The 13,675-nt window shown below is 48.0% G+C and overlaps 3 protein-coding genes across 6 annotated transcripts in view; 2 read left to right on the forward strand and 1 right to left on the reverse strand.

Moving 5' to 3' along the window:
* The first annotated feature begins 83 nt into the window (after nt 1–83).
* On the forward strand, nt 84–7,683 carry TFPT (TCF3 (E2A) fusion partner (in childhood Leukemia)). 3 transcript variants are annotated; one of them, XM_008591421.1, is made up of 6 exons: nt 86–416; nt 875–1,133; nt 3,324–3,394; nt 6,708–6,777; nt 6,861–7,079; nt 7,528–7,683. In XM_008591421.1, the coding sequence occupies exons 1-6, from the start codon at nt 394–396 to the stop codon at nt 7,645–7,647; spliced, it is 762 nt and encodes a 253-aa protein (XP_008589643.1). In that variant the 5' UTR covers nt 86–393; the 3' UTR covers nt 7,648–7,683. The 3 variants fall into 3 exon arrangements, with proteins under 3 accessions (XP_008589645.1, XP_008589643.1, XP_008589644.1); XM_008591422.1 differs by lacking the exon at nt 86–416 and adding an exon at nt 534–625; XM_008591423.1 differs by lacking the exon at nt 6,861–7,079 and having other exon boundaries at nt 84–416.
* Nucleotides 7,684–7,732: 49 nt separating this feature from the next.
* NDUFA3 (NADH dehydrogenase (ubiquinone) 1 alpha subcomplex, 3, 9kDa) lies at nt 7,733–10,305 on the reverse strand. Its single transcript, XM_008591424.1, has 4 exons — nt 10,195–10,305; nt 9,894–9,968; nt 8,392–8,469; nt 7,733–7,892 (listed from the first exon to the last, which is right to left on the reverse strand). Exons 1-4 carry the CDS (start codon nt 10,202–10,204, stop codon nt 7,801–7,803), a joined length of 255 nt encoding a protein of 84 aa, XP_008589646.1. The 5' UTR covers nt 10,205–10,305; the 3' UTR covers nt 7,733–7,800.
* A 579-nt stretch (nt 10,306–10,884) lies between these two features.
* Nucleotides 10,885–13,675, forward strand: part of OSCAR (osteoclast associated, immunoglobulin-like receptor) — a 7,695-nt gene continuing 4,904 nt past the window's right edge. Inside the window, exons 1-2 of one of the 2 annotated variants that reach the window (XM_008591426.1) lie at nt 10,885–11,053; nt 11,758–11,790. In XM_008591426.1, the coding sequence (XP_008589648.1) occupies nt 11,017–11,053; nt 11,758–11,790 (70 nt within the window). In that variant the 5' untranslated portion in view covers nt 10,885–11,016. The remainder of the gene's footprint in view (nt 11,054–11,757; nt 11,791–13,675) is intronic. The other variant, XM_008591425.1, reaches the window with a different exon arrangement.

Below are 13,675 nucleotides of genomic sequence, written 5' to 3' on the forward strand. Positions count from 1 at the left end.
CCGCGATGTTCCTGGCCCCACGAAACAACAACTTTATTAGCACCTGCTAAGCGGAGAAGAAGTAAGCAGGAAAGAGGAGAGGGGACTGTCGGACTCACGAGCCGCCGCGGACTGAGTCTGCTAAGTGGAAAAGCGCCGTGGTCGGACGACGTGGTGTCTAGACACTAATGACGGTGACAACTCAAGACGACGGGTGGCGGCGTTAGACGAGAAAGCAAGGCCTTTAAGCCGGGACTCCAGGTGGAAGTGGGACGGATGGGGCAGGAAACGGAGACAGAAATAGGAAACTACAACTCCCAGGAGGCCTAGGGGCCGAGTCCCGGCTTCTTCGGCCGTGAGTCTGATGGGGCAGGTAGTTTTGCGTTCTGCTTAACGTCTAGGTTTGCGAGAGAGATGGAACTGGAGCAGAGAGAGGGGTAAGTGGCTGAGCCTTTGTGGGAAACTGCGAATCCCAAAAGACACTGCGGCTGTAGATGCGCAACCATCTGTGCTCTTACCCTGAGGGCTGGTGGGGATTGTAGTTCATGCAGCTGCTTTGCCTTCGAACCCTTTCAGGGACTGGGGTCTGTACTGGGGGAGGAGAAGTCTAGCGGTCGATCTGGACTCCTGGATCTGAGACTAGGAGGTTGGAGACCTGGATTCCTGGGTCTGAGTGAGGGGTTGGGGGCTTGAACTTCCCTGGGTCCTGGGGGAGGAAGGGTCCGGAAGTCTGAACTCCTGGATCCTGGGAGAAGGGGGTTGGGGCTCGCACTATTGTGGGTCCTGGGAAGGAAGGGCTGGGCCCTGACTCCTGGGTCTGATGGAGTTGGGATCTGGATCGGGAATCCAGGGTCGCTGACCTCCCTTCCCCCCTACCCTACCCCAATCCGTACAGGACCATGGCAGCCGTGGGCTTTGAGGAGTTCTCAGCTCCACCAGGCTCCGAGTTGGCCCTGCCTCCGCTGTTTGGTGGCCACATCCTGGAGAGCGAGCTGGAGACAGAAGTAGAATTTGTGTCCGGTGGTTTGGGCGGCACTGAGCTCCCGGAGCGCGACGAAGAGGAAGAGGCAGCCCGGGGTCGGCGGCGGCGCCAGCGGGAACTAAATCGCAGAAAGTACCAGGCACTAAGTCGGCGCTGCCGGGAGATAGAGCAGGTAGGTGAGTGCGGATGCCCCCTGTTTTGGGGTCCCCTGGCCTAAATTACCACCCCTCTCCCAGTCTGCAGCCTTCCTTGGTTATCTGAATGAGTTTTTCACTTATTTATTAACTATTTATTTATTCAGCACCTATTATGTCTGGCACTGTGTCAGGCAGCTGGAGAGCTATCTTCTCTAGGAGATTTCTGACGACCCAGGTGAGCTCTCTAATGTCTCACACGTGCTTCTCACATGTGTCACCGATCTCTGGTAAAAGCCCAAGCCCTTTAAATCTCCCATACCCCTGACATGGATCATTCCTCAGGTCCAGTTCATTCTGCCTCCTGACTCTTCCTTGGATCCTTTTCCTCCCCTCAATCCCCACAGCCCCACACTCAGGTTCTCTGGGCTGAATCATTGCATTAGTTTCCTTGGTGAGAATGAGGATGGAGCAGTAGGCAGAGCCCAAGTCTTGACAGGCCAGGAACACCAGGGCAAGAAGTTTGGATTTTTTTTTTCCTTGAGAGTGAGGGGGAGGCATTGAAGTCTTTCAAACAGGAGAGGGATGGGGCCACGTTTGAAAGACTGTGATGATGGTTCTATTGGTTTGCTAGGGCTCCTGTAACAAAGTCCCACAAACTGTGCAAAGCAACAACAGAAATTTACTATCCCACAGTTCTGGAGATAGAAATCTGAGATCAAGTCGTCAGCAGGGCTGGTTCCTTCTGAGGGCTAAGGGAGAATCTGTTTCATGCCTCTCTCCTAGTTTCTGTTGGTTTGCTGGCGATCTCTGGTATTCCTTCATGTGTAGAAGCATCACCCTGATCTCTGCCCTCATCTTCACCTGGCATTCTCCCTGTGTGTGTGTCTGTGTTCCAATTTTCCCCCTTTATAATGATACCAGTCACATAGATTAAGGTCCACCCTAATGATTTCATTTTAACTTGATTACCTTTGTGAAGATCCTGTCTCCAACTAAGGTCACATTCTGAGGTACTGGGGGTTAGAATTCCCAACATGCCTTTTTGGGGGGACACGATTCAACCCATCACAATAGTTTTGGAGAATTTTGGAAGAGAAGAGGCTGGAAGCCAGGAAACGAGAGATATTCTGAATGCTGTTTAACAAATTGATACGAAACCCCAAAGGGACATAATTTGGGTCTCTGCTCTTAATCCACCCCCCTAGAAATAGGTTCTGTTATTATTCCCATTTAACAAATGCAGAAGCTCAAGGCTCAGAGAAGTTAAGTAATTTGCCCAAGCTCACAGAGCTAAGTGGCAGAGCTAGAATTTAAACTGAGTTCTTTCTGACCCAGGAGCAGCATACTCTTCAGCCACTGTATTAGGTTCCCTGTTTGGCTTAGTCATGTCTCTCTCTCCTTCCATGACTAGGCTGGAGTCCTCAGAAACTGTGTGTGCAGGGGACATTCCCTAAGCCTGGAATGCTTTCCTCCTGGCTTGTCACTCAGTTGTCTCCTCACCATTCAGGTCTGGGTCCACAGGTCTTCTCTGATGGTCCTAACTAAAGTGTCCACCTCCTGCCCTGATCTCTAGCATATCTGCCTGTTTGGTATCCTTCAAGCATGTGAAGTTTTTTGTTCAGCAGATATTGAGTGTCTACTCTGTGCCAGGCTCTGGTCAAGGCACTAGGGATACAGGCACAATCATTGTCCTTTTGGAGCTTATGTTATGGTTGGGTAGATAGACAATAAGCAAAATAAGTAAACAAGATACAAAGTGATAATGAGTGTTATAAGGAAAAATAAAGCTGGGAAGAGTGGATGGGTGGTGGCATGGGAATTGGGGGGAGTATCACAACTTAATGCGAGGTCTGGGTGGGCTACTTGAGCAGGTAGCATTTGTGCTAAGACTTGAGGGAGTAGGGGAGTGAGCTGTGTAGATATCTGGGGAAGAGTGGTCCAAGGAGAGGGAACAGCATGTGGAAAGTCCCCCAAATAGGAGAGTGCTCAGAGGACTCAAATATCAGCTTCGATACCAGCATGGTTGGTATGGATGAGGGAGAAGAGCAGGAGGTGATGGGAAGATGGGAAGGAATAGATTAAGTAGGGCCTTAGACTATGGGATGGTCTTTGCAGTCTCCCCAGAGCTTAGTACATAGAAGGTGCTGCATTAACCATTTGTTGAATAAATGAGTGGGAGAATGAATGGAATCCAGATGATTTGTGTTTTTTTCCACCTTCTGCAGGTGAATGAGCGGGTCTTGAACAGGCTCCATCAGGTGCAAAGGATAACTCGAAGACTTCAGCAGGAACGGAGGTAGCCTCTTTTGCACCCACTCTGGGCCCATAAGGCCCTGCTCCCAAACGTTTCCACCACCCCTTGCCGCCTCTCCCCATCTTCCCTGTCTGCCTGGCTGTCACAGGCCACAGGGAGGAGAGGCTGGAGATGAGGACTGGGGGCTGAGGCGAACAGGGACGAAGAGTGGAATTGGGTCTTCGAGGAGAGCTTAACTGGGGGAGGGGCCAAGTGGAGCAGGACAAGATAGCAGAACGGAAGGGGCACTGGCCTGATAGTCAAACCTGGTTGCAAGCACTTGTATGCTATGCGACTCTGAGCAAGCGCCATGCCCCTCTGAGCCGCAGTTCTATCAGCTAAGGATAACACCAGTATCAAAAGGCTGCTGCTGTGAGGGCTAAACCAGCACTCACAGGTGATGAGCCCAGCTCAGAGATTCCCACCATGCAAGTATCACTGTGACCAGGGGGGCGTGAGCTGTGGAGTCAGCCTGCCCCAGATTTGATGCTGACCCTGCCATTCACAGTGTCCCAGCAAAATGGGAACAAGCCTAGTGATGAAGGGCAACAAGATGCTGAGTCCATCCATCAGTTTTCATCCTGGCCCTCGACTCATTTGATGTGGCACATTTGATCCATTGGATACGTCCTTTTCTTTGAAGCACTTTCTTGGCAACCTGGTCTCTCACCAGCCTGGATTTCCCCTGCCTCCTGGGCTGTTCCTTCTTGATTGCCATTGCTGTTTTATCCTCATTTCCCCAAATCCTAACTCTGCAGTTCCCCAGGGCTCAGCCCTGGATCCTCTTCTGTCCCAACCTATGCTGTGCAGTACAGCAGCCACCAGCCACAGGTGGTGACTTCCACTTAAATTTAATTATCTAAAATTAGAATTTTAAATTCATTAAATTTTAATTCATTACAGTGAAATTGAAAATTTAGTTCCTAAGGATGTCTTGCCACACGAGACATGACTTATTTAGACACAGATGGTGGTTTACACTGAAATTAATTAAAATGAAGTGAAATAAAAAATCCAGTTCCTCAAGTCACATTGGCCACATTTCATGTGCTCAGTGGCCATGGTCACGATTTTCATTTAAATTAATTAAAATTAAATGAGGATTTGTTTCCCCATACTGGCCAGCCGCCAAGAAATAAAAAATAAAATAAATGAAATTAAAAATTCAAGTTTGTCAGTCACTCTCACAACATGCCAAGTGCTCCATAATAGTCACAGGTGGCCAGTGGTTGCCATCTTGCACAGCACAGACACAGAACACTTCCATCCTCCCAGAAAGTTCTGGACAGTGCTGGTCTATATGTACCTCCTGTTGATCTGTGGTTTAAAGGCCACCTAAGTGCTGCCAACTTCCTAATTCTACCTACAGCTCTCCTCCGAACTGTATATATTCCTGCTGGACAGTGACTCTGGTTGTCTACTGTGCAAATGAAACCAACCCTGATCTTCCCCCCAAAGCTATTCCATGTCAGTGAATGAACTCCTCCCTGAATTGCTTGGGACACTTTGCTTGTTTCTTTCAACCCCACATCTAATCCATTAGAACTTCTGTCACCTCTACCCTCAGAATATACTGCTACCAACCTGGGCTGAGGGATATGGCCTCTCACCTGGATTACTACTCTCTAACTGGTCTCCTGCCTCTCCCTTATCCCTTAAGTCTCTTCTCACAACAGCGTGGGTGAACCCCTCTCCTCCCTTTTCTCCCCTATTTGTACCTTTAGCCAAGATTTTATTTCATAGTGGGATCAGGAGAGTTTATGAAAGGGGCTGGTGGTCTTTATGGTTAACCACATTAAAAAATTGAGGAAGTATGTGGACATACTAAACTTCTCTTAATAATTTAATACATGTTGGACAGGGTAATTATGCTTTCTGAACTCTTTATCTGGAGCCTAGCCCCATGGTTCTCGACATGTGGCCCCCGGACCAGCAGTATCAGCACCCCACCACCTGGGAACTTGTAATAAATGCAAGTTCGCAGGCAGTGTCCCAGACCTACTGTATCAGAAATTTGGGGGGTTGTTCATATGGTCTTTTAAAATGTAAGAATAACCAAATTACTCTGCTCAGAACCCTGCGGTGAGTCAGATTGACTCAGAATAAAAGTGAACATCTTTACAACAGCTGACAGGGCCCTACACATGCCTCTTTGCTCTTCCTAGAACACACCAGGCACACTCCCACCATGAGACATTTGCACTTGCTGTTCCTTTGACCAGAAGTGTCCTTCTGCCATTCCTTCACCTTCTCAGTCTTGCTCTTCCTAGAACACACCAGGCACACTCCCACCATGAGGCATTTGCACTTGCTGTTCCTTTGACCAGAAGTGTCCTTCTGCCATTCCTTCACCTTCTCAGTGAGGCCCCCTCCCCCATCCATTTGAAGTACTGTATTAGTCCATTTCTATTGCTTATAACAAAATACCAGCAGCTGGGCAATTTGTAAGAAAATGAAATTTATTGCTTACAGTATTGGATGCTGGGAAGTCCAAAGTCCAGGGAAACACATCTGGTGAGGGTCTTCTTTGGTGGTGGTTTTATAGCAATGCAAAGGTCTTACATGGCAGAACATGGTGGAGCAGAGAGACTCTCATGTGCTCTCAAAACCACGCCTCTGACCACCATTTTTAATCCATTCACTACGGCATGGTCCTACAATCTAATCACCTCTTCAAGGCCCCACCTTTCAATTACCACAATAGGATTTCCCACCCTGTTTACACTGTCCGCAGTGGGGACTGAGTCTTGGGGGGACATCAATCTATAGCATATACCAATCCAGGTATCATCCATCTTCCCACTTTCTGATGTTCTGTTGATTTGCTTATTGTCTATCTCCCCTGCAAGACCCTGAATTCCATAAGCATAGGGATCTTTGTTTTGTCCCCTGACATATCCCCAGCACCTGGAACAGTGCTAGGTACAGAGCAGGCACTCAATATGTATTTATGGAATGAAAGAGATCACACACATAAAATGTATTTGAATGTTTAATAAGTGCTGATACTCACATTAAGTACATTAGAGAAACTGTCTAGTTGAAGTGTCACTATCACAGCACCCAGCCAGTTAAGGTTGTCATCTCTGTTTACACAGTAGGAAATTAAGGATCACAGAGGTAGCCTTATCTTGCCCAAGGTCCACTAGCTGGTCAAGTGTTTGGCTCTCAATTCTCAGACTCCAGAGCTCTGCACCTTCTGGGTTGAGGACAACTTTGTCTTCAAATGGAGTGAGGGCTGGGCTCTATCATCCATCTCTTTTCCCCAACTGCTAGAAGATAAGTTATTCTGCTGATGGCTTCTCTGTCCATGCAGGTTCCTTATGAGGGTGCTAGACTCCTACGGGGATGACTACCGGGCCAGCCAGTTCACCATCATGTTGGAGGTGAGCACTGAGTCTCCAGGTGGGTTGGGGGAACTGGGAGCCCAGGACACAACCTTTATCTGCCTCCCCCTTCTCCCCACCAGGATGAGGGCAGTCAGGGCACAGACACCCCCACCCCAGGCAATGCTGAAAATGAGCCTCCAGAGAAAGAGGGGATGTCCCCACCCAGAAGGACTCCCGCACCCCCAGAACCCAGCAGCCCAGCCCCTGGGGAGGGCCCCAGCGGGCGTAAGAGGCGGCGAGCACCCCGGGATGGACGCCGCACAGGAGCTGTGCTGACTCCAGAACTGGCCCCAGTGCAGGTGGGAGAGGGAGGTATCCCTGGGGCTCCTGGGTTCCGCTGCTTGTGCCTGAGGGGCCCAGGGCTGTGGAAAACTGGAGAAAGGAGGTGAAGCAGGAAGGGTTGGAGGAGACCTGGGGTTGGGCAGGGAAGGACAACGAGTTGGAAAAAGGCCATCAAAGGCTTGGTTAGAAAAGGAGGCAAACTTAGAAAGGGAAGGAGGAAGACCTAGAGAAGGAAAAATAACTGGAGAAGGTTGGGAGCAGAGAAGGAGGAACAATCAGAGAAAATGGGGTGGAAAAGAAGACAGGCATGGGGAGGAAAATCTAAAGAACATTTGGACCTGGGATCATTGGGATTGCCTCAGAGGTGCATGGAGTTGTCTGGCTTGGGAAAGCAAGAATGCTGAGGCTGATGGTCACCTTCTAGGGTTCCAAGCCTACTCAGGCCTTGTTCCTTATCTCTCCTAGATTAAAGTCGAGGAAGACTTTGACTTTGAAGCAGACGAGACCCTGGATTCAAGTTGGGTTTCTCGAGGGCCAGACAAACTGCTGCCGTACCCCACCCTAGCCAGCCCACCCTTTGACTGACCTCACCCACCCCCAATAAACTGACCCTCACACTCACCTTGGCCACTGTCTACTGTTCCCACCTCTAATCACATACACACTCAGATTCTGGGCTTTTCACATTTTTATTGGGGGCTGCAGAGGAGGGGGCCTCCTTCCTGTCAATGGAGATGCTCACAGTTTCTTCAGCCATTCCAAGCTGGGTCCCTGGGGATCCTGGGGATGGCTAGGCACATCGGGCATATTCCCATCATCTCGGAGGGGCACTGCAGGACAGGAGGGTGGGCCACTGAGACCAGCAGATCTCCAGGGCCCTGTAGAGAAGAGCTGGTCTATCAGTTTATATTCAGAGAAGGAAACGGGACTCCAGAGGAGAGATGAGAGAGGAGAGTAAGGGTCAAAGAACCAGGGAGATACAGAGCTAGAGACATAGAAAATGACAGAGAGAGACAGAGACAGAGAGAGAGATATCCAACAGAGATGGGAAAACAGACCTGGAAAGATGGAGACCCAGAAAGCAAGAGAGATGGGAACCCAGAGAGGGAAAGAAATCTGGAAAGATAAGAGAAACTCAAAGCACAAAAACAGAACAGTATGTGAATTATATCTAAATTTAAAAAAAAAAAAAAAATCAACCGGGAAAGAGTCTAGATGGCACTGCTGAATCTCTGATCCCTGCTTAGGAAAGACCTGCCCATAATGATCCCTCCCCCAGCACAGGGAGACTGGCCCTATCCCAGCAGCTCTGTTCAGGCTCCCACTTACCTGGGTAGTTGTAGGGAGTGACTTGGTTGATCATGATGGCATACTTGGTGTAGGGGCTGAGTGGAGGCAGAATTATAGCTGTGGAGAGACACTGGGGTAAGGCCCAGGAGAAGGTGGCTCTAGGAGGGAGGAGGGGAAAAGAGCAGAAGCTGAGGGGGTGGGGGAGAGGCGTGTCAAGTGTATGGGGGTAGGGGGGCACGGAGGGCCAACACCTCCAGGAAGACCCTTCGCCCCTTGGTACCCTCGAATCCCCATTTATGGGTAGAAGGGTTTAAAACTTTTGTGGGAATAAGTTGAAGCCCAGCATTCACGGGTACATCTAGAGGGTAGAGAGGAGGGAGCAAGAGGGGTTGGTCATGGAGCATCCTGGGAGGAGTGTTTAGGAATGTTCCAGAGTTATCATGAATTGTTACAAACTGGAGGACAGAAAGCTGTACAAAGAACAGTCATTGATAAGTTACAGTCCATCTAGGGTGGGAGCCAGGAGTCCTGGGGGGTGGGGTAGGGTGTACAAACAGAATGTTCCAGGCCAGTGCTGTCTCATAGAAAGATAAGAGCCACCGATGTAATTTTACATTTTCTATTAGCCATATTAAAAATAAAGTTAATTTGGATTCCTGTACAGGCCAGCCACCAATAAATAAATAAATAGTTAAAAGATACAGATAAAATTAATTTTAAAAAATGTATTTAACCCGGTATATCCAAAACATTACCCTTTCAACATATAATCAACAAAAATTGTTGAGATAACTTACACACCTTTTGTCATACTAAGACTTTGAAATATGGAGTGTCTTGTACCAACCATCTCAATTTGTACCAGCCACACTTGACGTGCTCACAGGCCACATGTGGTTAGTGCCTTCCGTATCGGACAAGTGTTCTAGAACCTTACCTAGTCTGTGACCTGGGAACTTGTTAGAAATGCAGAACCCCAGGTCCCATCTCAGACCTATTAAATCAGAACTGGCATTCTAACAAGACCCCTCCCTCCCCCCAAGGGACTCCAATGCACACTAAAGATTGAGTAACACTGTTCCAGAGCAGAGGTTCTCAATCAGGGAGACACATTAGAATCATGATGGATTTTCACATGATACAGATTCCCCAGCCTCCCCTCCAACCCAGCCAACTCAATTCACAATTGAAGGGGGAAGAGACAATGAAAGGAGGAAGAATCCGGACATTATTATTATTTTTTAGCACTCAGGTGTTTTTAATGCACAACCAGGGTTGAGAACCTCTCCTTAGAGGAATTATGGAGGTCTTGGGTAGACGTGCATGAGGTGGGCAGGGATGGGGGTGCTGATAGTGGGTTATTTATAATGTTGGGAATGGGGGTAGGAAAGGGGACGCTCTGAGGGTGTTGGCACACTGGTGGAGGCCCAGAACGTGGAGGGCGACGATGGGACCCTGGGGGTACAAGATGGAACGATGGTAGGGGTGATGGAATGTTGGTGTGGGCATGATGCCCGTTCGCGCCCGGGGCACTCACGCACCGAGGGTCCCTATGGTGAAAGACGCGACCAACACCGGCTCCTTGGCCCAAGCATTCTTGAGGAAGGCGGCGAGTCCTGGAGGGGTGGGAGAGGAGGGTCACCCTTGCAGACGCTGCCCCCGGTGACCTCTAACCCTCTTGTGCCACTCCACCCCCCGGACAGCCCCTTCGTGATTTCTGAGTCTCCCTCCAGGACGGACCCCATCTCCTAACCCAGGAGCTCCGTCCTGCCTTAGTCCTAGGACTGCCCGGGGGTTCCCGGAACTACCCCAGCCCCAAGGATCCGCTGCGCCTACACTTACTCGCGGCCATCTTGGTCTCGGCGGCGGCGGGGACGCGGAGCACTCTGGGAGTTGTGGTCCCTGCGTGCCAGGCTCCGTTCTGAGTCCGCGCGTGCGCACTGGTACGGAACAAAAAACCGAGGCGGCGGCGGGAAAGGAGGCAGTGCTTTTTTAGCTAGCCTCTCTTTGTAAACCTGCGCGAGCTCTCCTTTCTCCCTCAACCCAGAAGTCGCTTTGGAGGAGTACGTCCTCTTGCTGCGACCCACCTAGAACGAGATAAAATAGTGTTTATTTTATACTTTATTTATAAAAGCCCGTTTTACGGATGGAGAAACTGAGACGGGAGAAGAGAAATGACTGACGTACCATTTCGCAGCTCAAAATAAGCTCGTCCTGAAAACGCTAGCTCTCATTCCAGATGGGTTAGGAGTCTTATGTGGGCTCTCACGGTGCTGTATGTTACCACCATTATAGCTCAGATTTTTTTTTTTTTTTTTTTAATGGACCTGATTCAGGTCTGTCTTTCAGTCAGACTGGGAACAGATTGAGGACAGTAAGGGGGTCAGTCTTCTCTGTGCCCCCAGCATCACGCAGCAATGGTCTGGCACATAAAAGGTACTTTTCCTTCAGTTGAATTAATGAACACAAGAAGTTATGACTGTCCCCTCTCCCAACTTTTTCCACAGCACCATGAGGCTGTGACACAGTCACCCAGGGGCCCCCACCTCACTCCTCCCTTCCCTGAACAGGGCTCTGGCTCTGGCTTTCTGATATTGCCTCATTTCTTGGGAGAGGAGGACACAGCTGAACCCTGACTCCAGTTCCGGCGGAGAACCGCAAACCATGGCCCTGGTGCTGATCCTCCATCTGCTGACCCTCTGTGAGCTGCACCCGCCATCCCCTTCTCCCTGGGTCTCTGGCTGGGCTGGGCGGTGGGGGTGCAGAGAAAGAAGCTCTGGGGACCCAGACACCCTGTAGGGGGACCAGACTGCACTAGCTGGGGGTTCTGAAATCTTGGTCAGAATAAGGGGCCCAGACTGGGGCCTAGACTCTCACGTCCTAAAGCAAGAGAACGTAGATTCCTGGAAGAGGATGGAGTTGGGGGCAGAATTCTTTTGATCTTGAGGCAGGAGGAGGGTAGAGGCCTGAACTCCTGGGGACAGGAAGTGTAGAATCTTAGATTGTCATGTGGGAGGGGGATGGAAGTTTGGACTCTGAGTCCCTGGAAAAGGAAGGGCTGGGAGCAGAGCTTCTGGGTCCTGAGGGAGGAAGGGACTGGGGACCCAGACTCCTGAATCCCAGGGAGGAGAAACTGTGAGCTCAGGTTATTGTCCCCTGGAAATGTGGAGCTCAAGGGCTTGAACTCTTGGTTGTAGAGGCAAGATGGAGTTGGGTTCGGACTTCTGGCTTCTTGAGCAGGTGGAGAGTCTGGATTTCTGTCCACTGAGAGAGGAGGAAAGAGGAGTAGGATTCTTTTTTCACGGAGGAAAGGGGTTGGGGATTTAGATTCCCAGGCTCCCAATGAGATGGGACTGGTAGCCACAAAGGGCTTTGAAAAGAATTTGCCCCCTCAACCTTCCACAGGGCCACAGTGTCATGCCAAAATTCCTCCATCTGGTGAGTAGCATCCCCCAACCATTCTCTTTTTCCAGCTTCTCATATTTTATTTTGGTGCCCAACCTCACTCCAGATTTCCTTATTTCCCTTCTTTCATTCCTTCCTTCCTTCCATCCCTTTCTTCTTTCCTTTTTTGCTTCCTTCCTCCCTTAGTGACCACTGTAGGCAAGTAGTGAAGACCGTGAACTTTGCAGCTAAAGAGATCTAAGCTAGAACCCCAGTCTCACCATCTTATTCATTATACGAGGGCACTTCAAAAAGTTTATGGAAAAATGGAATTGAAAGGTAATATGAATTTTCCCATGAACTTTTTGAACACATCTCATATGACCTTGAATAAACCACATCTTGCTAAGACTCCATTTCCTCCTCTACAAAATGTTGTGAGGATTTAATAAAAAATGTGTAAAAACCTTTGCTCAGAGTTTGACATAGAGCTCAAGAAACAGGATCTCCTGCAATTGCAATTATTCCTTCAAGTTCTTCCATTTGGAACCCCTTTCCACAAAAGTAGACACCTCCACCTTGAGATAGCTCTGGGTTTCTTTCTCAGTTTTCTGATGGGTGAGACTTCTTTCTCTCAAACTTCCTACCACTACACCCCAATTTCAAATAAGAATCATCCAGGGAACCGTTAATACCTTAACTAGTAATTCATTTAAATTAGTTTTAAATGAATTAGTTTTTGTGTTTTGGGGGGAGGACGGTGGTGACTGGCTGGTATGGGGATCCGAACACTTGACCTTGGTGTTATAACACTGCATTCTTACCAACTCAGCTAACCGGCCAGCCCTTAAATTAGTTTTTTTAATGATAAAGCTAATATACATTCATGGTTTTAAAAATTCAGTCATTACCAAAGGTCATATAACAGCCTCCCTCTTCCTCTTCCCCATTTTCCTTAAATAATCTTCTGAATCCTTACAAAAAATTTCCATGCATTCACACACATATATGTATTTATATACTTCCTTTTTTCTTTCCAAAGCAAAGAATATCTTGTGATTCAACTGTTTCTGCATCTTATATTTCTCACTTTACAATCTTTCTTGGAGATATTTCCATGTCACTATAACTAGCTCTACCTATTTTTTTTAAACCATGACTAGCATTTGCCATTGTATGCCTGGATTCTAGTTTGTTTGACCATTCGTTTGATGTACATTTAGGTTGTTTCCAATTTTTCACTCTCAACAATCAATGCTGCAAAGAGCCACTCCTGTATGAGTTCCTTGTGCATTAGTCTAGGGTGGAGCAGTGGAATTATTGGATCATTGGTTATGTCCTTCACGTGTCTTGATAGAAACTGACAAATTGCCTTCTCAAAAGGGGCACTTAATCAATCCTGAGTGCCTGTTTCATTACATATTCACCCAAACTGAATATTAACCATTGTTTTAATTTTGGTTAACCTGATAGGCAAAATGTCTTAGCATCGTTTTATTTTTGTTTCTTCATGATTAGTACTAAGGTTGAACAACTTTTCCACCTCCAAATGTGTTTTGGTCAATTGGACTTCCTCTTTTGTGAATTGCCTACTGATGTTTTGCCCAACTTTCATTGGATTGGTCCTAGGATTTCTTTCTATACTCTTAATCTATGTAATTTATAAATAAGTGATTTCTGCCAGTACTGTTACTTGCCTTTTAGCTTCATTTGTGTGTCTTTTAGCATACATAATTTTAAAAATAGATATTTTTTTTGGGGGGGGGCTGGCTGGTATTAAAATTTTTGAAGAGGTCAGATTTATTATCTTGTCTCATGAATTTTTCATTTTACTTTTTTTTTTTTTTTTTTTTTTTGCAGCTGGCCAGCATGGGGAACCAAACCCTTGACCTTGTTGTTAAAAGGCCCATTTTATATTTATTTATTTATTTATTTATTT

This window comes from Galeopterus variegatus, unplaced genomic scaffold (assembly GCF_000696425.1).
Source record: "Galeopterus variegatus unplaced genomic scaffold, G_variegatus-3.0.2 Scaffold6906, whole genome shotgun sequence".
In the NCBI taxonomy this organism is placed as follows: domain Eukaryota; kingdom Metazoa; phylum Chordata; class Mammalia; order Dermoptera; family Cynocephalidae; genus Galeopterus; species Galeopterus variegatus.